General features: G+C 41.8%; 2 protein-coding genes across 2 annotated transcripts; one reads left to right on the top strand and one right to left on the bottom strand.

The window, feature by feature from the left end:
• The first annotated feature begins 63 nt into the window (after window positions 1-63).
• On the top strand, window positions 64-3,760 carry LOC143732180 (uncharacterized). Its single transcript, XM_077222954.1, has 5 exons — window positions 64-232; window positions 499-629; window positions 1,266-1,479; window positions 2,693-2,871; window positions 3,127-3,760. Exons 1-5 carry the CDS (start codon window positions 208-210, stop codon window positions 3,169-3,171), a joined length of 594 nt encoding a protein of 197 aa, XP_077079069.1. The 5' UTR covers window positions 64-207; the 3' UTR covers window positions 3,172-3,760.
• Window positions 3,761-16,818: 13,058 nt separating this feature from the next.
• mc3r (melanocortin 3 receptor) lies at window positions 16,819-18,480 on the bottom strand. The gene has a single exon (XM_077224075.1). The coding sequence runs from the start codon at window positions 18,167-18,169 to the stop codon at window positions 17,186-17,188; it is 984 nt and encodes a 327-aa protein (XP_077080190.1). The 5' UTR covers window positions 18,170-18,480; the 3' UTR covers window positions 16,819-17,185.
• Between the last annotated feature and the right edge of the window lie 5,805 nt (window positions 18,481-24,285).

Genomic DNA, 24,285 nt, shown 5'->3' with positions numbered 1-24,285 from the left:
TTACAATGATGATACAGTGTTTTTTAATGATTTAGGTGACATACTTTCCAATAAAACAAAGCTGTTAAGATGATCCTGATCTTGACAAAAGCTAAAGACAGCATTGCGAAACCCACACAATTGGTCTCAGAAAAGTGATTGTTAAGAACTGTGGGAAGCAGGAGTTAACTTCAGAGGAACCACGAGCATCACGCATTTCACCATAAGATGATGATTCGCTTGATAGTGTTGGGTGAGTAAGATATCGCTTTCTTCAACTTGTTATTTTACTCACAGCTTTAAATAAATTTTTAAAGGCCCTTAAGATTCTAATATTTTGTTCCAAGCTAAAACCAGTAGCCTAAATGGCAACAATCATTTTACGCAATAACTCCAGAATGTAATGCGTGTATTAGGCTACATCTGTATGCTTTGACAAAAACCAAGCAAGCAAAGTTTAGCTACTCTTTGTGCTCTTAATTTCCCCCCAGTGTTTTTGATCTGTAATGTCTGTTCTAGCGTTAAACCTTTGGATAGTAGTCGGCAACGATGAAGTCGCCTTCTTTACGGCAGATTGCAGAGTTGATGTAATTTTGTCCTGTACTGCCCTTCAAAGCTGTAAGAACTACACATCTGTTACATGGTACAAGGTGAGTCATGTCCATATATCATGTCATATTTACCACAGCCTACTTTCTAAAACTTTCTTATCTGATTTGATGAACACTTCGCATGTTTTCATGTCTGACCGCATGGCAAAACGCTAGGCCTAATTGGTTTTATAGTTAACAGTGTAGGCTGATATGAGCCGAGGAATATAAAAATAATTAAAATAAGCTTTTCGAACAAAATATTCTTCAACAAATCTTTATGTGTCTGCAAAACACATGAGAAACGTCTCGCATTTATATTACTAACGGAACATTTCAAACTGCCTTTAATGTCTGTGGCTTTAAGCAGGAAACATGCTGGCCTGACACACATTTCCTTTACACCCATTCTTCTTAATTTTACCCCTGCATGCCATAGTGAAAGTTATGAAAAAAAGTGGCCTACATATAGGCCTAAAAAGAATTAGTGTGCACCGTAAAAAAAAAAAAAATACGCCTATATATCAATAAGTTGACAACATTTGTTTTTACATTGCGGTTTAAATTTCTTCAGTCAATAACATATTTTGCGGTGCCACGACTACGTTCTTTACATACTAACTAATCATCACAAATCTATTCTAACAAAGAGCAAAGCTATGAACTCACTACGTTATTTTTCTCTCTTTTTAAAAGTTGTACAATAACAGCAGTGACAAATCTACAATCCTCAAAAAGTCAGAAAATGTCATCCAAACTCATAAGCACAATGATTCTGTGTCACTGGATAAGAATACATCTTTGGTCTTAAGGAAAGTTGCTCCTTCAGATTCTGGGATCTACAAGTGTTTAATTAGAGCCAAGGCTGGAGGAAAGAACTGTGAAAAGTTGTTTAGACTGAATATCTCAGGTATTTCCCTATTAATAAACAGTGAAAATGAGCACATTTATATTTTTGCATAATGTTATACATACTGTATTTTGGTTGTGAAATGGTGTATATACACAAAAATAGGGTGATATCGGCTAAATTGGGCCACTTTTTGTTAAATCGTTTGGGACAATAATACAATACCATATATGCCTTTTCCATGTATTTTTATGATTAATAATGACTGTTTTTGATAATTTTGTGTTGAAATTATATAATAAATTATAATTATTTAGGCCATACATTTCTTGAAACATCAGCTGTGCCAAGTTTTTTTGCATGAGCAGTTTCAGGTAAAATGGGCCAGTCAAACTGCAAAGGGAAATAGAAGGCTAATTTATCCTCAATTTTAATTTTAAAACAATTGCTTATACAGCCACCACATGACATTTAAACTGCATTAAACAAACATATTCATATGTGCCATTAAAAAAAAAACATTTTGGGTGCAAACCCACATATTCAAATGTGCAATTAAAAAAGTCAATTTTGGAACAGCATAGATCAGTGAACTAAACACACACACACACACACACACACACACACACACACACACACACACACACACACACACACACACACACACACACACACACACACGTGTTTGTGAGTGACACAGATTATGGCCCATTTTAGCTCAGTGGGTTAAGGTAAATTGGGCCACCAAGAAAACATCACTTTTTCAAAAGAAATCTTCATATACCAAACTATCAACATTATTTCTGATTGATGCCATCAATATATTATGCATAGTTTTTTTTATAGATTTATCATCCTTATAATAGTTAGATTTGGTATGCCAGGTTACTTACTATGCAGCTTTCTGGTGTAGTCTTGATTTGAATGATTCCCCTGCCCACCATATCAACCTTAAACTAATCAAATCACCTGTTACTTGACAAGTACAGTTATGAAAACAGTTTGAAATCCTTTGCAGTCATTGGCTCTAAATTCCAGAGGGCCTGGGACCCCCAAACTTTAAATGGCCCATTTTACCCGATGGCCCAATTTACCTGATATAACCCTACACAAAACATTCAGTTTTGGCAAGTTTCCAGTATCTAAATAATTATGGTTTTTCAGTTTAAATGTAGACAAACAATATATTTGTACTTTGTTGTTTCTTCAGTCATGTTTTGTGCATTATTCCATTTGTTCTGCTGAGATAACATACATCTATTTGTCTCCCTAGATTGTGTGTCAACACCTTCACCCATTATCGCTGATTTCTCCACCACTAAGTTTATTAATGTGTCATGGGCAAACATTAGCAACCTAGTGACTCATGTGGATGATTCAGAGCTCTTTGTCTACTGGGGTTGTGTAGGACTAGCTGTGAGTAAACTTGTCCTCAGTGCTGTGTGTGTATGGGTAAGTAATTCTAAATAGTTGATTACCTCATCTCTTTTGGCATTATTTTTATTATTAGAAGTAATGAAATAATTCAGCACTGCTGCAGATGTATCCAAACAGACAGATCACTAAGGTTTTAACAGTATTGTGCTGAATCAATGTCCTAAATTATAGCAAAAATTGACTTTAGAAGCCTGATCCTTTTGCTGTTAATGTGAAAAATTAAGCTAAGCTAACTAAGCTATAAAGATAATTAGATGTTTCTATTTTCAGGTTCTCATTGAGTTCAGACAACTTAGAAGAAGAAGACAGACCTAAGAACAACATTGTTTATCATCACCTTCTGTGTTTGTTTCCATATCGTTCATACTTATCTTACATTCTGCAAACCTGTGGATAGACCATTTGATGTTTTAGTCATTTATTATTTTAATAATTTAAATTTGCCTGTGAATAATACATTTAATGAGACAGTCATGATGAAACCGTATTGTTGCTCTAACTTATCTGTGCTTTGTATCAGTTATATTTATTTCCATAAATGAAAATCATTTACTCAACCATATATTGTTCCAAACCCGTATAAAAGAACAGAGTTCTATCACCCTCCAAAAAGCAAAAGCACAGTGGTCAATATTACTGTATATTCAAAGACTACTTAATCCTCATACGACAGCTTTATGTGATGGCTTGACTGATATTTAAGTCATAATTCGCTCTTTAATCACATAATTAATACAAATAAGAATTATTTATTTGGAATGAAAAGGAAGGGTGAGTAAATAATGGAAGAACTTGTACATTTTTAAATCATTTCTGGGTGAACTATATGCAGACAGAAAAGGGTTTTCACATCAACTTCATTTCATCCACATTTAATAAACTGTGAATAAAAAAAATATAAAAACAGCTTCATTCTGGATTTATACCAGTGTTATTTCAGTATTATGTATACACTATTATAGTATTTATTAATATTTTGAATTAGCTCTTATTTATATATTGTTTTCAATTCCATTTTAGTTAAAATTTTAGTAATTTTGTTATGCTTTAATCCCTTTTTATTATTTTTTTATATCATATTTTGACAAATGTATATATATACTACCTGAATACTTTCTGTTTCAGTATCCTCCCTCTCAATTGAGGCCACTTCTGATGGCATTAAATCAGGACCAATCCACCTTTTTCAATTTCTTTCCCCAGGTCATATATATATATATATATATATATATATATATATATATATATATATATATATATATATATATATATATATATCAGAAAAAAGGATTTAGCCTCCATATCTCTCGGAGACCAATGCCATCTGTAGATCACTATCTATTTAAAGGAATATTCTATGTTCAGTAAAAGCTCTACTGACAGCATTTGTTTTTATTTGTGTTTAAGCTTCTGTGTTTTAGCTTCTGTGTTTTGCACAGTTCTTGTAAATGTCACACTCACCTAAATCTATCAACGACAATATTTTCAGCAGCAAGAGAGAAGTAGTTGGCCAGTATAGATGGTAGCTAATTCAATGCCTTAAATTAATTTGATTAATTACGTGAATTTGAAATGACTCTATTGCTCCCGCTTGTGTTGACTGATTGTGGACTAATTAAAATGGACTTTCTTAATGTGCGTTGCTGTCTTTATTGTGAACGAGTCAACGGTCGATGTTACTCCAAAGGGGGGAAAAATGTCATTGTTATCTTTACACAGTAGCTCCCAAAAAAATGCATCTGAAACAGCTTTCCTATTCCTTTAACTTCACTCATCTTGGTGGCTATTATTAGATAACCAATAGCCATAAATCTGTTATCCTTTTTAGAAAACCCTCATTCGTTTTGGCTTCATTCAGGTATGTTTTTTTTTCACAATAAAGTTGTTTCCCACTACATGCTCTCTATTGGGGGACAGATAAGGTAAATTAAAGGGTTAGTTCACCAAAAAATGAAAATGATCCCATAATTTACTCAACCTTTAAAGAGGAATGTAAGAGGAGCTTGAGTTTGTTGTCCAGCTCTATTTGTTTGAACCGCGAGAGGCTTCTACTCTTACCTAATGCCGAGTTCACACTGAACGATTTTAGGCCCGATTTTCGCTTGAGATCGCCGCCAAATGCTGGAAATCATAGCCAAATTGGTGCTCGTTCACGTGAATGACAATCACGCAGTGTTAATTATAAAAGACTGCATAATCTTTTTCTTCTTCTCCTTTTCGCAGCAAATTGGTGCACAGACAATTTGGATCGCAATCTTCTTGCAGGCCATAATTTTAATAACAATTTCAGTGTCGTGCGTGAACTCCGATCTCACGCACGCATGATCTTGAGTTATTTCCATATCGCGTGTTTGGTTGTGAAACGAGTTTGCGGACCAGATAGAAGTTGCTGGCGATTCTTTCTTTTGTAAAGTCATGCAGTGTGAAAATCCCTGTCACCGAACCATCGTGCAGTGTGAACACATGCACCAGCAACTGAATGCTGCCCCAGAAAGTTGTACAGTGTGAAAAGAACAGTGACCCGACTACTTTGAAAATCGTGCAGTGTGAACTCAGCATAAGTTTATGCTACGTCATACACCGGAACTCGACTCTCGTGAACGCAGACGGCTCGTATCCGATCTAGTGATTACAGTTTATAAAGTTATAATTGGACATTTTTCTTACAAAAACGCAGCGCTTCGCATCAGAAGGCCTTTATTAACCCACTGGAGCTGTATGGATTACTTTTATGATGGATGGATGTGCTTTTTTGGGCTTCAAAATCTCAGTTACTCCCATTATAAAGCTTCAGGAGCCATGACATTTTTTTTTAATACAACTCTGATTGTGTTTGGCTGAAAGACGGAAGTCATATACACCTAGGATGGCTTGAGGGTGAGTAAATTATGGGATAATTTTCATTTTTGGGAGAACTAACCCTTTAACAACATTGCTGCTCAGGAGCAGGGTCTTATAATCCTGGGATTACGATAACAATTTAAGTGCAGTGTTTAAAAGTATGGAAGAAGAACGTCCTGGTTGCGTATGCAACCCACCGTTCCCTGAAGGAGGGAACGGAGGACGTAGTCGACGCGACTGAAATGGGATCACGCTAGGGAGCCTATCATCTTCGAGTACTATTGAACAAGCCAATGTAATTGGCGTGCGTGATTCGCATCACACACTCCGCCCCCGCGGCGCGGGTATAAATACGGAAGTGGATGCACGCACCAGTTGCTTTTCGCTGAGGAGCCGAGAGTAACCCGGGGTCAGCGGTGGTCCAGCGGTAGTGGCAAGGGGACTACGTCCTCCGTTCCCTCCTTCAGGGAACGGTGGGTTGCATACGCAACCAGGACGTTCCCTTTCAGTCGATAACGTCGGACGTAGTCGACGCGACTGAAATGGGATCAACCATTGAACACGCCACTAACGCTGCCACCTTCCAGTGTCTAAACCAAAGCCTCCTGATGCCCCCGTAAACTTAACGCGGGGAAGGACAGGGCTTAGGCCAGGGAAGTCACTGCTGTTCCTACAGGACCACTGGGAAAGCGTTCCCCGTACGTTGGAAGGAAGGGACGCTGCGGAAGCCACATCCAACCCGAGGGAGGAAATGTGGAGAATACACATATGAACTGGGCGGAAACCGGGCAGTCTAACATATGGAATGTCACTGGGGTGGCTCCAGCCTAAGACGGGGGGAGACACACCGGACAGTGACGGCAGAGAGACTCTGCCGAGGGAAGACACGGGCTCACCGCAGGGAGCCGTATCGTGGAAGAATACACACATGGGGTCACCGAAGGGACCGCAACATATGGACCCAGCCTAACACAGGTTCCACACTGCTTACGAGTGGTAGGCCTAACACCAGACGTTCCGCACGTCCGACGTCGGAGGGGTGTGGAGGAACTCAACAGGGTTCAATTTTAAGGGAACTCAACTGGAGTAGAAAGGCGCACGTATCCAGTCCATAGGAGGGGAATGGCGCAGCAAGCCGACACTTGAACCGGGCTCACGGTGAAACTGGCTTCATGAGAAGGGAGCCCATGGGAAGCAGCGGTTCAACTAGGTGTCGTCCAGCCCCCAACTCTAGAATCTGTTTAGCAAAGTATATCGTCAACGCCCAGGCGGAGCACTTTACACTCATCATAGAGGAGCTCAACACCTAAGTGGACATGTTGCATCTCGGGTCTTTGCCGAAATGAAGGCAAGCACTAAGTGCAACTTTGCATGGAAACAGCCTTCCCTCTCTGCTGAATTCCAACAGATATTTGAAGAGCTGGTCTGAGGTCTATGACTTGCATTCTGTACACGTCCAAGCGAACGGACAGAGAAGCCAGGGCTGGATCTGCCTCCTCCAGGGCAGCGCTTGCAGGCTCACCACCTGCTCCTACTACGGGAGAGGTAGGAACCTTGGGCTCAATCCGAGCCGGGGTCTCAGCTTGTGAGAGTTAGCCGGCCCAGACTCCAGGCACAATACGTTGACCGAAAGCGAGCAAGTCCCTACCCTCTAGTAGAGACCACGCGAGCAGGAGAACTGATATAACAGAATTTTTAACTCACTACCTGCAGTGGCTCAGGGGCGGTCTCTGCAGTGCAGTCGCACCAGGGACAAGGCCCAAGAGGATAAAGAGGGACACAAGGATTTACAAGACCTTGCTCCTCAGGAACCTGACGATCAGAACGTGCTTCTGCATACTTCTGCAACACGATGAGCGTCGTTTAAACACCGAGGCAACATCATTTTGAGGGTGATTTAGGAAAACAGCCTACTGCAACCCATTTTGCAGGAAAGAGAGCACTGAAGTGATCGAAAGCTTTCAGGATCTCCTCAGGGGAGAAGACGCACTCAACGACTAGGTTCCACTTCTAAAGGCGTAAGCACGCTACCCAATTCTAGGGGGTGCTCGCAGAAGTGATGGTAACTATCACATGTTCTTGTGATAGCCACCTGAACCTCCGCGTTCAGATGTAAGACCGCCCGGAATCTCCGGGGGAAGAACGCGTGTGCCATCGTGCCCCGTCCCCGAAAGAGTTTCCAGGGGAAGTCAGGAAGGCTGTTGAAGGGAACCAGGTCTAGTTGGGCCAATAAGGGGCAACTATGAAGACCTGTTCCTCTCCTGACATGCGTAGGTGCAAGTGACGGGCGCAAAAGACAGGAGCATTGCTCAACACAACATGTGAAGATCACTGGGCTTCAGGAGCATTTTCTGCTCAGCACTTGGGTGTGACAAGTTCACTGAGCTTCAGGAGCATTCCTGCTCAACACCTGAGTGTGATAAACTCACCGAGCTTCAGGAGCATTTCTGCTCAACACTTGAGTGTGACAAGTTCACTGAGCTTCAGGAGCATTACTGCTCAACACCTGAGTGTGATAAACTCACTGAGCTTCAGGAGCATTTCTGCTCAACACTTGAGTGCGAGGAACTTCACTGAGCACCAGGAGCATTTCTGCTCAGCACTGCGTGTGATGAATTCACTGAGCTACCTGTGATGGACTCACTGAGCTACAGGAGCATTGCTGCTCAACACCAGAGTGCGATGAACTTCACTGAGTTTCAGGAGCAAATCTGCTCAACATGAAGAGTGATGATTTCACTGACTTGCAGGCGCAAGGCGACCATGAGTCGCAGTCACTTTTAGAAGGCTCACTGGGGTTAAACGCATTTCTGCGGGCCCCTGGGGCCGCTGAGTCCCAGTGTTTGTCCAAGGGTAGTCCGCTCGGTTTACCCAAACACTGGCGGAAAAATAAAACCGGGGGGGCAACTGAGCGGCCCCGGAATGGTCATGACCCAGCCGGACCCAGGGGATGGAGTCTCCACTTGCCCTGGCTATAACTGTCGTGAGGCTCGATGGCGGCACGATTGAGTAAGCGGGAGGAGTGGAATAAGGCGCCCTCAGAAGCGTCTGACTCCAAGGAGGAGGTGACGGGTGAGTTTGTGACATGCAGGGGAAGCTTGCGCAACGGTCGCAATGTCTAACAACTCGAGGCACGAATGCCCGTGTAGTCGGGGGTCGCCCAGGCTCCCGTTAAAACACGCCCTTTGTACATGGCCGCTCTGTTGAAGAGGGTTTGGCAGCAGACCGGGATGAACTATAGTCACACAGGGTGAGCTGCTCTGCCACGGTCACCTCGGGACTCGATCGTGAAGCTAGCGCTGAAGCGGTCACATATGGAGGGAGCCAAAGGCTGCGACTACCATATACCCCAGGAGCCTCTGAAAGTTCTTTCAGTGGGACCCTTTCTCACTTCAACACCAGCTGAACACATTCTCATTGGAGAGACATGTTGGACCGAGTACCTCTCCAAAACTAGAAAAGAGATACTCAGCCCGTGGGCGAGATTACTCTCTTCCAGTTGACCTGAAGACCCAACGGGCTCTGGAGCACTCGAGGGGAAGGACACTGTACTGATACTCCACCCTTAGACGCAACACACAGGATGGCCTGCGGTGCGGGAGGTAGAGATCTGAAGCACATGTCTTTCAGGTCAAAGCTGCAGACCAATCTTGGGCCAAGATGGTCACGACCCACCACCTAGTAGCACGAAGAACGAGTTTACAACTGGCCTTCGTACCGGCTGGAGGAGCGGCTATATCAAATCCTTCGCCAGCAGGATAAGATAAGCACGCACCAGTCAGGAGCACTGCTCAACACTCGGTGTGATGAATATCACTGAATTTTCAGGAGCACGTCTGCTCAACACCTAATGTGATGACTATCACTGACTTGAGCGGGGTAGCCGAGCCTGAGGTGGGGCAGCAAAGTAGAGAGAGTGGTGTTAGTGTGCTGTGCAACACTTACCTGTCTCCACAAGCGGCAGGGGGCGCGTGAGAAGGCGGATGACCGGGTCCTCGAACGCACCAAGCTGGCTGCTGGCGACCAAGGGGGAGCTGAGGGGTGTAAGGCTATACAGGGTCACACCCGCCAGCCTGGCCCTCTTGGGACCCAGGAACAGATGAAATTGCTCTCTCTTTGAAGTGTGGGTACCGCTTGCTCCGCTTTTTTTTTTTTTTTTTTAGGGAGCCAGCGGCGGAACAGACACACACACAAACAAAGGCTCCACCCGGCCCTCACCCGGGGGGAGGGAGTGATCGTGCCACTCCAAGAGCATCTCATCCATTCCTGGGCGGCCCGCTCCGGAATGCTTTCGCTGTCGCTTGCCACCTGGCTTGGCAGCGCCTGGAGCGGGCTGGGCGTCTCTACTGCGGCCGGCTCCCTGCTGAGGCCTGGGTGGAGGCTGCTGCGGAGGCCCAGCAGGAGCGGCGGCCGGAGAACGCCCACGGCGACGAGCAGGCGGAGGAGCTGCCACCGGCGGCGGGTGGAGGCAGCAGCTGGCCACCGGGGCAGGATGTGCCGGATGACCTCCGTCTGCGCTTGAGCGGCAGAGAACTGTTTGATGCAGTTCTCCACCGCGTCGCCGACCAGCCCAACCTGGGAAATTGGGGAGACCAGGAACCGAACCTTGTCCGCATCCGCCATACCAACCAGGCTGAGCCAACGAAGGCGCTACTGGACCACCAAGGTGGACATCGCCAGACCGATCACTCACGCTACGACACCCGTACCCCGGAGGGTGAGGTCGGATGCAGTGCGGTGCTCACCTATGAGCGCACGGTCTGGATTACCCTCGTGCATGCCATGGGTGCCCTAGCCTGCAGCAACGCCATGGCACGCAAGAGGAAGGGGCTTGCCCACAGGCTTTGTAAGCTCTGCCCGTCGGAACGGACGAAACTCACAGGCCTTGGGGGGAGACGAGGATCCCCCCAAAAGGCAGCGGCCGCCGGACACAGGTGCACCTGTGTCGACAGACCGCTCCAATGGAGGGACACCTCGCAACCCTTCACCGTTCCTCCATCAAGGGTAATGAGGGGGAAAAGCTATTCAGGCAGTTTCTGGCAGAGAAAGATGCTGTTCACCACCTGATAAGCTCTCCATGCATTTCGGGAAAGAAAGGCACTGGGGCGGCGAGCTGAGAACCAGCGCGGCCCGCCCCAAGATACCAAACTCCAGATTCCAACCGAGACTGAACGGGACACGGTGGAGGTTCCACTCGAGCCCGGCAGCCTCGGCGGCCCGTTTCAGCATAGCTGATAATTCTGGATCCGGCTCGGGCAACATTGAACTCCCGGAGGGAGACAATGCAGCCGAGTCATCATCTCCAGAAGTCAGCTCACCCTCTGATGCTGCAATCGGCGTCCTGTCCTCCAGGGGAGCTCCGAGTGAAACCGCTGGCCCACCCATTACAGATGGACCAGCAGACAACACAGGAGGCTCCAGTGGTTGCAGTGGAAGGGAGGAGTGAGGAGCCCACAGGGAATGGTTACCGGGCGGGACATCCAACACTATCCTCCGGTCACCCATCCCACACAGCACCCGAGGGTGGGGCATGGTAATGGGGACTCGCTCTCCGCGAACGAAGGCGAGTCTCGCCCTCAACACTGCGACAGTCATGTTCCCACAGTGAAAACATGAGCTGTCCACAAAAGCTGTCTCAGCGTGCTGTAAGCCAAACACGTGACACAACAGTTGTGACCATCAGAGAGAGACAGGGAACGACCGCACCCAGAAACGCACGGGCGGAATGACATCTTGAAAAAGACGCAAACGCACCCGTGTTGCTCTTTCAGAAAATAGGACCGTCACCAGTGCCGGAGCACACAGGGAAATGACCGCGGCAACACTGAACAGAGAACTGAAACAGTGAAGCACTCACTTTTCCGCCCTCTAACCAGCCATCAACACACACAAACATTTAGAAATTTGTTGCTGTTAAAACAGCAGTTGAGAGCTCAAAGCTCGCGATCACCGCTGCACTCGCGCTGTAGAACACCAGCACTGGGAGAGTCTTCCTGAAGAACACCGACACACTCGCTCGTTGTAGACAACAGCACTCTCAGAGACATCAAACGATCGGCTCCGAAGCGAAAGGCAACTGGTGCGTGCATCCACTTCCGTATTTATACCCGCGCCGCGGGGGCGGAGTGTGTGATGCGAATCACGCACGCCAATTACATTGGCTCGTTCAATAGTACTCGAAGATGATAGGCTCCCTAGCGTGATCCCATTTCAGTCGCGTCGACTACGTCCGACGTTATCGACTGAAAGGGAACTGATGTTCTTTCTTTCAGATCACGGTCATAGGATTTCTGCCAACTCTCATGTACTCAAGTAACATTGCTGATGTGTACCCAATGACCTTCCCCCTGCCATGGAGGTGGTGTTGTGTGTTCAAGGCACAGAATATGCAAAACTATAAGTTCTGGATGTTGGCCATTATTGACCCCTGTGGTTGTAAGTTATAAATTTGCTTTGGGGTTTGCATCAGAGCATTAATGATGCAAATTATACATGCTAAACTCCAAGACACCATCTGAATCAGTGGATACAGCCTGCACTTCCTCCAGCACCAATAATTAATGTCCAGAAATTGTGAAGGCAGGATCATTAACATCATTAGCTATTGGCCCTAATTGATAAGTTATACACATTCCTGTGCATTATGTTCTTGTTTCACCCTCCAGTATTATTACTGATGGGTTGTCTCTTGAGTCTCTATTAGCAGGCTATGTACATTATTAGCCTTAAAGGAACACGCCGACTTTTTTGGACTTTAGCTTATTCACTGTATCCCCCAGAGTTAAATAAGTCCACACATACCTTTTTCATCTCCGTGCGTGCTGTAACTCTGTTTGACGCACCCACCGTTAGCCTAGCTTAGCACAAAGACTGGATTAAATGGCTACAGCTAGCATACTAATCCCAATAAATGACAAAATAACAAACATTTTCCTATTACATGTTGTGATTTGTATAGTCACAGAGTGTACAAATGACAAGGTCATATGATATGAGACAGCCATCTTTTAACCGTATAAATATTGGGAACTATTTTCTCAGAAGGCGAAGCACTGCTACTTGGGCGGAGTGATAACCGCAGCACCTGAGACGCACCGTGGTGAGGAGCAGAGAGTTCGTTCAGAGTAGAGGTTGACATTTTTTCGGGAATCCCACGGGTCACGGGATTCCCGTGGGATTCCTGCCGGATGGGAATCATCTTTGCTATTAATCACGGGATTTGGACGGTACAGGATAAATGGTTAACGGGAGCAGACGGGAGCAGGAATCAACCAATAGCAAAGATGACAAAAAAAGAAAAAAGTAAATGCACCATTTTGTAGTTTCCTTTTAATACGCCTACAATGTAACGCTATTAAAAAATAACTGCACAACCCAGCCGTCCCAGAAGCCATCAGTGCTTTTTGTCACGGCTTACCGCCGGAATTCAAAGAGCAGCGATGGAGGGAGCTAACAGCCGCGGAGAAGTCGATGTCGCAAAAAATGATTTACAGCGCAAAGTCAGGAGTAAAGGAACTCATTATGCAAGAGCATAATTGATGAAAATCGTTAACATGTAATTAAAAAAACTATAAATGTAAACTATAAATGTATTGTTTACTCAACAAGAAATTAGTAAAATGCAGCTTTATGTGCTGTTTGGGTTTATTAAATTATTGTAGACATGGTGTGAACTATTTACTGTTTTTCTTTTATTTGCTTTGCTTTTATTACTTCCATTTTCTGGAGAAAATCTAGAAACAGGGGCTCAGCAGCTGGTATAAAACAGGATGGAGAGCAGATTAAATCAAATTCTATGTATTAACTAAACACTAATTGAAGAAAAAAATATATGGGAGCGGTACAGGAGCGGGAGTCAGTTTAAACAGGAGCGGGATGGGAGTGGGAGTCAATTTACCAGGAGTTGTTGTCTGCTTGACAGCACTATACAAATTTGTGTATTAGAGTAGTTAAAATTTGGAGAACAATTCTCTCATACTGACCACTGGATGTTCAACATGGCACCTCATGGCAAATAAGTCTCTAAGGATTTGAGAATTAGAATTGTTGCTCTCCACAAAGATGGCCTATAGGCTTTAAGAAGATTGGTAACACCCTGAAGCTGAGTTACAGTACAATGGACAGGGTCATAAAGAGGTTTTCCAAGATGGGTTCCACTCGGAACAGGTCTCACAAGGGTCAATAAAGACGCATGAGTGCTGCCAGCATTGCTTTAGAGATTGCAGAAGTGGAAGGTCAGCTTGTCAGTGCTCAGACCATACGCCACACACTGCAACAAGTCGGTTTGCATGGCCGTTGTCCCAGAAGGAAGCCTCTTCTGAAGCTGGTTCACAAGAAAGCCTGCAAACAGTTTTCTGAAGACAACCTGTCCAAAAGCATGAATTACTGGAACCATGTCCTGTGGCCTGATGAGACTAAGATGAACTTGTTTGGCTCAGATGGTGTCCAGCATGTGTGGCGATGCCCTGGTGAGGAGTACCAAGAAAATTGTGTCTTGCCTAGTCAAGCATGGTGGTGGTAGCATCATGGTCTGGGGCTGCATGAGTGCTGCTGGTACTGCGGAGCTGCGCTTCATTGAGGGAAACATGGATTCCAACATGTACTATGACATTCTGAAGCAGAACATGATGCCCTCCCTTCAGAAAATGGGCCGAACGGCATGATAACGACCCCAAACACACCGCCAAGATGACAACTGCATTGCTGAGGAAACTGAAGGTGAAGGAGTGGCCAAGTATGTCTACAGACCTGAACCCCGAGCAGCTGTGGGGTATCCTCAAGCAGAAGGTGGAGAAGCACCATGTGTCTAACAGCCAGCAGCTCTGTGATGTCATTATGGAGGAGCGGAAGAGGATCCCAGCAACAACTTGTGCAGCTCTGATGAATTCCATGACCAGGAGGATTAAGGCAGTGCTACATAAAAATGGTGCTCACACAAGCACCATTATTTTTGAAAATAATGCCTGTTTGTTGAGTTAGCCTATTTTCAGAGGATGGTAAATCTATACTGCTATACAAGCAGCACACTAACTATTTTAAAATATATCCAAGTTTCATTTCTATAGTTCTGTCCCTTGAGAAGATATACTAAAACTGTTTGCCAAAATGTGAGGGGTGTACTCACTTTTGTGAGATACTATATATATATATATATATATGTATATATATATATATATATATTATATTTGACATTTGAAGCTTAGCCTAAGCAGATACAAAAAAAAGAGTTTCAGGATTGACTGAGAATGACTTTAGAGTTCAAGTTAGATGGTGTATGAAACAGCATGTTGCATTAAAAGCAGAGGATTTGTGGTGAAGAATGAGAAGGAAGAGGATTTTTGAACTGAAAAAAAAACACACACATCTGGTTTGCTATCTTTGTAGGGACTCTAATGGTTTTTATACTGTACAATCTGTATTCTTACATTAAACCTACCCACCATAGAAAACTTTTTGCATTTTCTAAAAAAACACATTTTGTATGATTTATAAGCTTGTTTCCTCATGGGGACCTCAATTTAAGTCCCTATTCGACTTGAAGTCCCAATTCGGGTTGAAGTTCCCACTGGGATAGAAAAACAAGCGCACGCACACACGTTTTATGGGGACATTTTATAGACAATGTTTTTTATACAGTACAAACTGTATATTCTATCCCCTAACAAAAACCCCAAATCTACCCATTACAGAAAACTTTCTGCATTTTTACATTTTCAAAAAATATCCCTTAAATAATTTACAAGCCGTTTTACTCATGGGGACCAAAAATGTCCCCACCGCATAAAAAAATCTGGTATTAATATCCTATGGAAGTTCCAGAACCACACACACACAGCTTCATGTTTCCCACAAGAAAGAACTACAACACATGTTATATGATATGCTTATCCTTTTTATTTAACTTTTTTTTTGCAGATATTTGCTGAAGCTTGTGGCCACAGTTACAAGTCGAGTGCTAAAGCTCATGTGCTAAAAGTGTTAATAGAGTGGCAAAGACAGTCCAAATAACATTGCAGTAAGACTCAATACAAAAAGGTCAGCTAAATAAGCAGAATATTAAACGTAAACCACTTTGTAACCATAACAGAGCTAAACTATAATGTGGTTTTGTGGAATAAGAGGGAAATTTGGTCAGAGTCTTGTGGGCAGCCTTCTGTCACACAGTGCAGTTGTGCCTTTGGCAACCTGAGTTTAAATCCTGCCTTTCTGATCCTGTTTCTCTCTCTCTCTTGCCCTTCAGAATAAAAGGCAAAAACACCAAAAATGAGGGATATTTGGTGTTGGAACGGACATGTTTTGTTGGCTCAGTTCCCAGTTACATTCCATCGCCAAGGCAAAAACACAGAAATTTGAGACTAATTGATCCCCACAAGCTGACTGCAGCAGTTGGGCTGAGTTTGACTGCATATTGATGCTGATGGGAGAAAGTCCATGTCTGATTCTGAAAACTATAAGCAACAAAGTTGGACACCCCAAAGATGCACAGATCCAGTCATATGTTTAGGATGTGCCCCGATTTATTTAAAATCAGAAAATCTGTCTCAAAAGCAAGTTTCACCACAGGACTGTTAGTAAGATTTCACTTCAGCAACTTTGAACACAAGCATTTACACACTGTTATCAGACAGAATGGTCCGATCATTGTCACAGATACCTAAAATATACTATTTACACATTTTAAACATACTGTACTGTGGGGTCTAAAAGTGTGTTACCACTAGTGAAAAGGTTATTCTAAATCTTTATTATAATTCTTTTTATTTGGTTTGTCCTTCTTTTGCACTCAAGCTGCATGAACACCACAAGTTTGTTTAAAATTCAATGATCATGTGATCCAGCATACATTGAAATGATCCAAAGGGCATCTTGTTCTTCAACAACCCATTCTCATGAGAACACATGACTATTTTATTTTTTGGCGAATTCTTGACTATTTGATTTGTACAAAAACTTTTTATTTATAGGCAAATTAAGATTCGCCCCAAAAATCTGCCAAAACGCAAAAAAAGAACATGTAGAGTCACATGATCAATGATATTAATTTACTTATTTGATTTGTCACCTAGAAATAATGAAGTTTCAAGTATTTCAAGTATGTAGATACTATGTATATCCGTTTAATTTATACAATTTCATTAAAATTGAAAACTAATTATAACAAATTAAAATGATATCAACAAAATGATCCCATGATGGGAACCCATATGAAGCGCCCAAACAGAACCCTTTAAGATTCCATAGAGTCTTTTCTTCTAAGAGTGTAACAATTGATCTGCCCTTTTTTTTAGCAAGACAGTCAATCTACCCTCAAGCTCTCTGATTTTCCTACAGCACCTGAACCTTCCAGGTTTAAATGTTTCCTTTCATTCCCTCATCTCAGGATGTGCAAAGTTATTCTGACCACCAAGCATTTGGCATCTTACATCAAGGTAAACAATTTCTTGACACATCCAGTCTTTGTTTCAAATCAGACATTCTTTACTGATGTCTAAATGGGAGAATGGCAGCCAAAACAGCAGAGTATCTCCTTAAAGGTCTTCCTCATTTCCAGGCTGCGGCAGGCGTAGATGAGCGGGTCAATCACAGAGTTGCACATAATGAGGACCAGGTACGTGGTGAAGTGAGACATGTAGCAGAGACAGAGCGGATGGTGCGGACAGGACACCAGCAGAATGAGGTGGAGGAAAAAGGGCGCCCAGCAACACACAAACACTCCGAGGAGGATGGAGATGGTCACGGCTCCCTTCATGCAGCTGTGTTGACGTGGGGCCGGGTTGCCAGCGGCAGCTGCTGCTGGGGGTAATGCTGCGATTCTCTGGACATGAAGTCTGGCGAGAAGAAACATGTGTACGTAGAGGGTTGCCATGAGAACCAGCATGGCAAAGAACATTGTGATTAGACACACGATCACGGTCTTGCTCTCCGAGTACACTATAAAGACTATCCCACAAACCACACACACCAGCCAGATCGCGGCGATGGCGACCAGCGCTCTGCGTACGGTCACTATGCTGTGATAGCGTAAGGCGTAGAAAATCGTGACGTAGCGGTCGACGGCAATGGCCAGAAGGTTGCAGATGGATGCCACAAGAGAAATGCAGATCATCGAGTCAAACACATTGTCCATCAAACGCACAAAATAGTCACTAGCCACCAAAAGGCGACTGTTTAGTACTGCGATGAAAATGGTCTCCAGAGAGTTCGATACACTTACCAACATGTCCGCAGCAGCCAGGCTGCAAAGGAAAAAGTACATTGGAGAGTGAAGGTTTTTGTTTTTGACCACAGCCGAGATGACGAGGATGTTCTCCAGGAGACTCACAATACCCAAGGTGAGAAAAACCACCGCCTGGATCTGGACCTGCTCGCACAGCGCTCCTGCTGGAGGATCCACAGTACTGCCATTAGGAGGCAAAGACGTGCTGTTTGCAGGTTTCTGCCCTTTAAGAAACTGCGGGTTTGAGTTGTTCATCAGGATTTGTGAAGATAAAGAGACTGGGAAGAACAGACAACAGATGAGAGATAGAAATTAGGAAACAAAAAATTAAAGCAGTAAAAGGCTAATAAAGAACAAAACTGGGTTCAGATGATGAGATGAATAACAAAAAAGGAAGCTGAGAGCTGCAGATGTAGTTGAAGAATCAGATGTTGCAGTTTCTTTGAAAACCTTCTGCTGCTTGTTTGTTGGAGATGCTCCTGTAGAGATGCTCTGTTATACAGCGGCTCGAAGCAAACCGACCCTCTCACAGCCACTGGCTGTACGTCAGCAGATGCAGCCTCCACCTGCTCTTTGTGTGATTGCTTAAGACTTTAAATGAAAGATGTGAGTACAGACACACACATTTATAGTGCATGGCAACAGGCAGGTATGTGCTTTCTTTGATCCAAATGATCAAATCCTTCATTTATTTTCAAAAGCTATCTTTCAGGACAAACACACAAGAACTGTCACGTTTGAATATTGATATGTTATATTAACCCTCTAATACACTTCATATTTATATGTCATTGTATGTGTTATTAATGACAATATAAATTGAAAATGGCTAATGAAAGCTGTAAAGCACCAAGTGCCTAGAGAGTCCTGAAGTGTGTTTAGGAATCAGTCCATTGTAAAATACACTACTTTTAGCTGTAAAGGAAAGGAACTGTAGAAGTAAAGGAACATAAAGGAGCGAGAGGTGTTTCTAAAGGTTGCAGTTCTTGTAACTTCAAGTCTCTCCTCTTCTCTGATTATGTGTTTTTCAGTGTGAGGACAAGACAACCTGTCACTCACATGATATCACTTAGCAAAAATTCAATCAAATCCCGATGGACAAAATCAAGTCCTAAAATCAAGTCATTTTTTCTTGTTTGAGGAGCCATTTCACTCGGATATACGTCACAATAGGGAAGAAAAGACTATCACTCAACATCTGTTTCATGCTTTAACACTAAAGCACTGCTTATGCGCAAAAACAGTCAAATTCATCCGTCTGGCACATTTTTACACAGAAAAACAATTACACAGCAGTGCCAGGAGAAAAAGACGTACTATTAAATGTATTAAAAATGTACTTGATTATGTTTTTAGTACAATACAAATATACTTTAATGCATTTTTAATACATTTAACAGTACGTCTTTTTCACCTGGGTGGAAACACAAAAAAGTTTGGGAAAGATACATGTTAAAAAAAAATTTTTTTTTGATCATTTATATATCAGAGGGTTAATGCGTTAAAATAAAACAAATTATTTTGTTTGAGCTCTTGCATGGAAGTGATTTTGTAATCGCAAAATTTTGCAAAGTGTTTGTGCACATGCCGCAATAGAAATATGTCCTTGCAGAACTGTGCAGTCACTTTCTCCACTTAAAAGAGAAAAATATCTGCTCTCTCATACCATGCAGCTGGTAATTGTATGGTATTTATTTTACTGACAAAAGCTTTTACTTGTGTAACCTTGAGGAGAGACACGTTACGCTACATGAAGAACTACAGGAGCCTATTTGAAGTGAATAAACTGAGCTTGAGCAAATCCTGTGTGTGTTTGTAAGAGTGGGTTTAGTGTGTGTCCATGTGAGGAGTCATATTCCCACAGGATATTGATTGATTTTTTTCACACCTCATCACCTGCTTCAATGACTTTATGACAAGTTATAGACCAGACTGTTTCACATGGTGCACAGTTCACACTCCAGCAGATAATCATTCATCAATACTGACTCTGATTGGTGCCTTATCAACAAAAAAACAGGAAGAAAACATATTATCAGTTAAATCTAAGAGTACCAAATTGTTGACAGGAGAGATGTAAGCATGTTAAATTTAAGCGAATAAATGAACCTGACCATTAAACTAATATACAGTGATTCAGTCAGAATAAATGGAGCTTTGGTTTGAGAAGTGAATTCATTTTATAGACATTTTCATTATCTGTTAGTACCTCTCCACTGGATAAATCCATCAAGGACCAGCCTCAGCAACATTTGAATATTTAAACTGAATATGTAACTAACTAGAGGTCCATGAGTACAGCAAGGTCAGGGTTAAAGAATACTATGCTTAAGCTCAATCTGAGCGTTCACTACATTGCCTCTGGAATTCAAATCCAGATTCAAATGACAGTTTTTGCCCCCTTGAAAAACCAGATCAACAGGTGGGTGCAGGGTGACGCACGAGGAGGTGTCCAGGTCACATTTTACTCCAAAAATAAAAATAGGCTAAATCATATTTTTCATTAAGAAAAATAATGCCTATTATTAGGATTGTTAATACATTTTGAAATTGTACAGGACAATTCAGAAAAATTTTCTGGGCTCTTTATTTCTTACAATCCTCATAATACTCCAATTCTCAGCCGTGTAAATTTCTGTTCGTCATTGCACACCTGTCAGAACGTGTAGCTGTGGGGAGGAATATAACCTTTGCTCAGGAGTCCACTCGTGTCTTAATCAAATCCCCTCTGACTTGCACCACTCTCTGACTCATGGAGCACAAAGTAAAGCTTTCGACTCATGGGGACATGTAATATTTCATGGACAGGATATCTTTGAGGTCTAACTGATATGTCTATAGTATAATACTGACTGTATAACAGTATATTCAGTCTCTACAGAGGTGGATGTTTTTGTAACTGCTACTTTGGAAGCTGCTGAATTAAGTTCTCTTGCAAAATAACTTTTAAAGAGTGTGGCTCATTTTTGTTCTATCACTGAGTGTTTTTGTTCTTGAAGTGGAATGGCTTCGTCATGTGAGAGCAATTGTTTCTTGATTTTATATTTTTGCAAGCTATTGCGAATCACTGTGCAAATTTTATGGCACCCTAGAGGCAACTATTTCATAAAGGATATGTTTAACTAAGGCCCTTCTAAAAATACCCCATTACACAATTTCACAATATTAAAACCCTCTGACAGCTGTCGCAATAATATAATAAGAAATAAGATGCAACGTTCACCTGCAATTTCTGCATCATTCAGCAATTTAATCACATTTACTATTTTGAGCCTGTGAATGAATAAAATGATGTTAGTGTTAAAGTGTGTTTGCTAAAATCAAACCCAGAAAGACTGACTTTAAAAAGGTTTTTGCATAAAGTCTCACATTGGGTGTATTTAAGTCTCTTCACATTATTTGTTAGTTCCATTACCCTTGCCCAGTATCCACACACAAACCTTCAAAAATACAGATCCAGAAAGACTAAATGTTCTTTCCGAATTAAAGCCGCTTGAGACATTTCTCTTGCACAAATCGCCTTTTCTTTAAAATACTTTAAGTAGTTTAAGCAGCAGTGCTTGTGCTTTATTTCACAGAGCCTTTAAAGATGGTACAACTGATTTGCCCTGTTCAGTATTTTCAGATGATTATGGTTATGAACCATTCAACAATAAAATCTACAATCATTTTCATGTTTGCTGTCATACACAACCAACCATTTAGCCAGTTTTATTTGAATGAGCACATATCACTTCTGGGAGAGTTGATCATTTGTCCACTAGAGGGTGTAAGAACAGTACACGGGGCAAAAACGGGAATTTGGGATTAACTAAAAAAAAAAAAAAAATTATATATATATATATATATATATATATATAGCCTATAACTTATTTCAGCTAATTATATTTCTTATTTTAAATTTAGTTTAAGTTGAAGTACTATAATAACCAAAACATAATAAAAAAAAACTATAGACATTAAAACTAGAAAAATATAAAAATAAAACTGGTCTCTAAAATTAACAGTTATAGAGTCTGGTGCTCTTTTTTTAATGTTTATTTTATTTCAAATAATGTTTTTTTATGGCTTTAGTTTTAGTTAATAAAAGACCACATAAATGTTCCAGATACCATCATATTAATGCTCGAGACCGCATAACCTGATCTTAAATATGACCTATTTCATAACTCATGAGTAAGAGATTCATTCTCATATGTTCCCTTTAGGCCAAACTAGATGTTGATAAATATATGAAGTATGTCATGTTAGTGACATTTAAAGAAAATGTCATTGTGTTTCAAGGAAAGCAAACGGAACATGATATTGAGCCATGCTTTGCCTCCTCTTCTGGTCTATTTTTCTTCGCACTGCTTTTATGAATTTTTTCCCCCCAGCAGATTCAATGAGTATAAGGATTTTTATTGTTAATCAAACAAATGATACTGTCTAAAAGGGTCTTTGTAGCATAAGAGAATATAATGATGGTAAAATTGGGGTCCATCATCGAGGTCTTTCTTGGAACATCTTTGCTCCTACATTTATGTTCAAAGAAGTGACTCAGCCCCAATTTACTGTCTGCTTCAGTCCATTCAGGTCTAAAGCCAGCACATGTAGGTTTTTCACACTCACAAGTTGCATAACTAATGCATGTACACATACATCTACCTTATATGTGCTGTTTTGTAATATTTTGTACTGCCTATTGTTTAACTGTATTCTTTTTGCTGCTGGCAAAAATAAGGTTGAGAGATGCAAAATTAGATTAAAGCAATACGATTTTGTTATCTGGTGAGTAAACATTTCTTGTAATTCCACACAACAACATTTATCATTCATTTAGTAATGTTATGCCAAGAGAAAATACAATAAAAAAAACAGACAGAGCCTTGAGGTTCAGCACACATCCCAGTGCTTGAGAACTCACTCTGCACTCATTGGCAAGCTTGAGAGATTTCGGTTTAAGAATTGGTTTATGGGAGGGGGAGGTTTGTGTAACTTCAAAGCCGATTTCAGCTTAATATGCACAGATAACTGTAAATCGGCTATCTATAGTTTAATTCCCCTAAAAAGTGAAAACAACGTGGCACTTTTGAAACATGCTCTGTTTGTAACATCTCGATATGCTTCAACCAATGGAGTTTGGGGTGGGCATTCTTGAACACATGCAGTATCAGATAATGTATATTTTAATTTAAAATGTTATACAGTATAAGTGTTTAATCTGTTGCCCTGGCTAAGTCCTGGTCCCGCTGAGGCTGTGTTGTTTTCTGGACTATAATTGAAAGGGCACATCTTTGAACCCTGCCTGTTTGATTTAGTTCCACACAGAGCCTCAAAAGATGTTTCAAAAGATGCAAGAAAATATGCACCAGACAGCAGTTAATGATATATTCCCAGGGGATCAACCTTTTTAGCTAATAAATACTTCTATAGTCAATAATCAATGTAGCTACAGACTAAGTCAATAATCAATTATTTGTTTGGAAGCACATGCTACAGCCCCATTAAGTAACCTAGACAATAGCTGAATTGTACAGAACTATGGCACACACTTCTTTTTGCAATACTGGTGCTGATAACAGGATCTGAGTCAGCCGCAATGAGTAATAATCTAAACTGCTGGGTCAGACATTGCATTTGTCCTTGTGTTGCTGTCTGCTGGTGGCAGGATGACATGGTTGCCTACCATTTACCATGAACATACCATAAGTGAATGCAGCCTTAAAAACAGTATATATTATAAGAATGATGTGAGATCCCCCGAATAGCAGAATGGTGTGGCTCAGTGCGTTTCCAGGGAAAGAGTATTAAATTAAAAAATAAAAGTTTCATTCACTGATAAAAATTATTTGTCAACAAAACGGAGAGCATCAAGGCTTTTATCATTAATGAAAATAAAACTCACAAACATAAAAAAAAAACTCAAGCAATCAAAAAATCTTTTTAGCTAAAACAAAATGTGAGGTTGTGGAAGGAAAATAAATGACTTAACTCCACCTGCCCTCAATGTGCTCCACAAGAAAAAAATAAAATGGAAAAATATTTCCCAGAAGTCCCTGTGTATTTTATCACATTTTATTCATATTAAATTGGTATTGATTTAAGGTTGACATGAAACGGAAGTTGCGATAGTCTTTTCTTTGCTACATTGTGACGTGTCCGAGTAAAAGAGGCTTCTTGAACAAGAAAAAATGTAGGACGGGGCTTGATTTTTGTCCATGGGGAATTGATGGGATTGTTGGATCAGTGTGGTTTGCTGTTGTTGTGATCTCATGACAGGTTGTCCCACCCTCATCCCAGTAAAGACATCATCAGAGAAGAGAAGAGAAGAGAAGAGATGTTGTTTAACGAGGAGGGGTAGTTATTTTTAAGAAAGATTATGAGGGCAC

This window comes from Siphateles boraxobius, unplaced genomic scaffold, assembly GCF_051911475.1.
Source record: "Siphateles boraxobius isolate OS27281-9 unplaced genomic scaffold, OSU_SipBor_1 9, whole genome shotgun sequence".
NCBI lineage: Eukaryota > Metazoa > Chordata > Actinopteri > Cypriniformes > Leuciscidae > Siphateles > Siphateles boraxobius.
The sequence above is the reverse complement of the archived record's forward strand: the minus strand, read 5'-3'. Positions and strand labels throughout refer to the sequence as shown.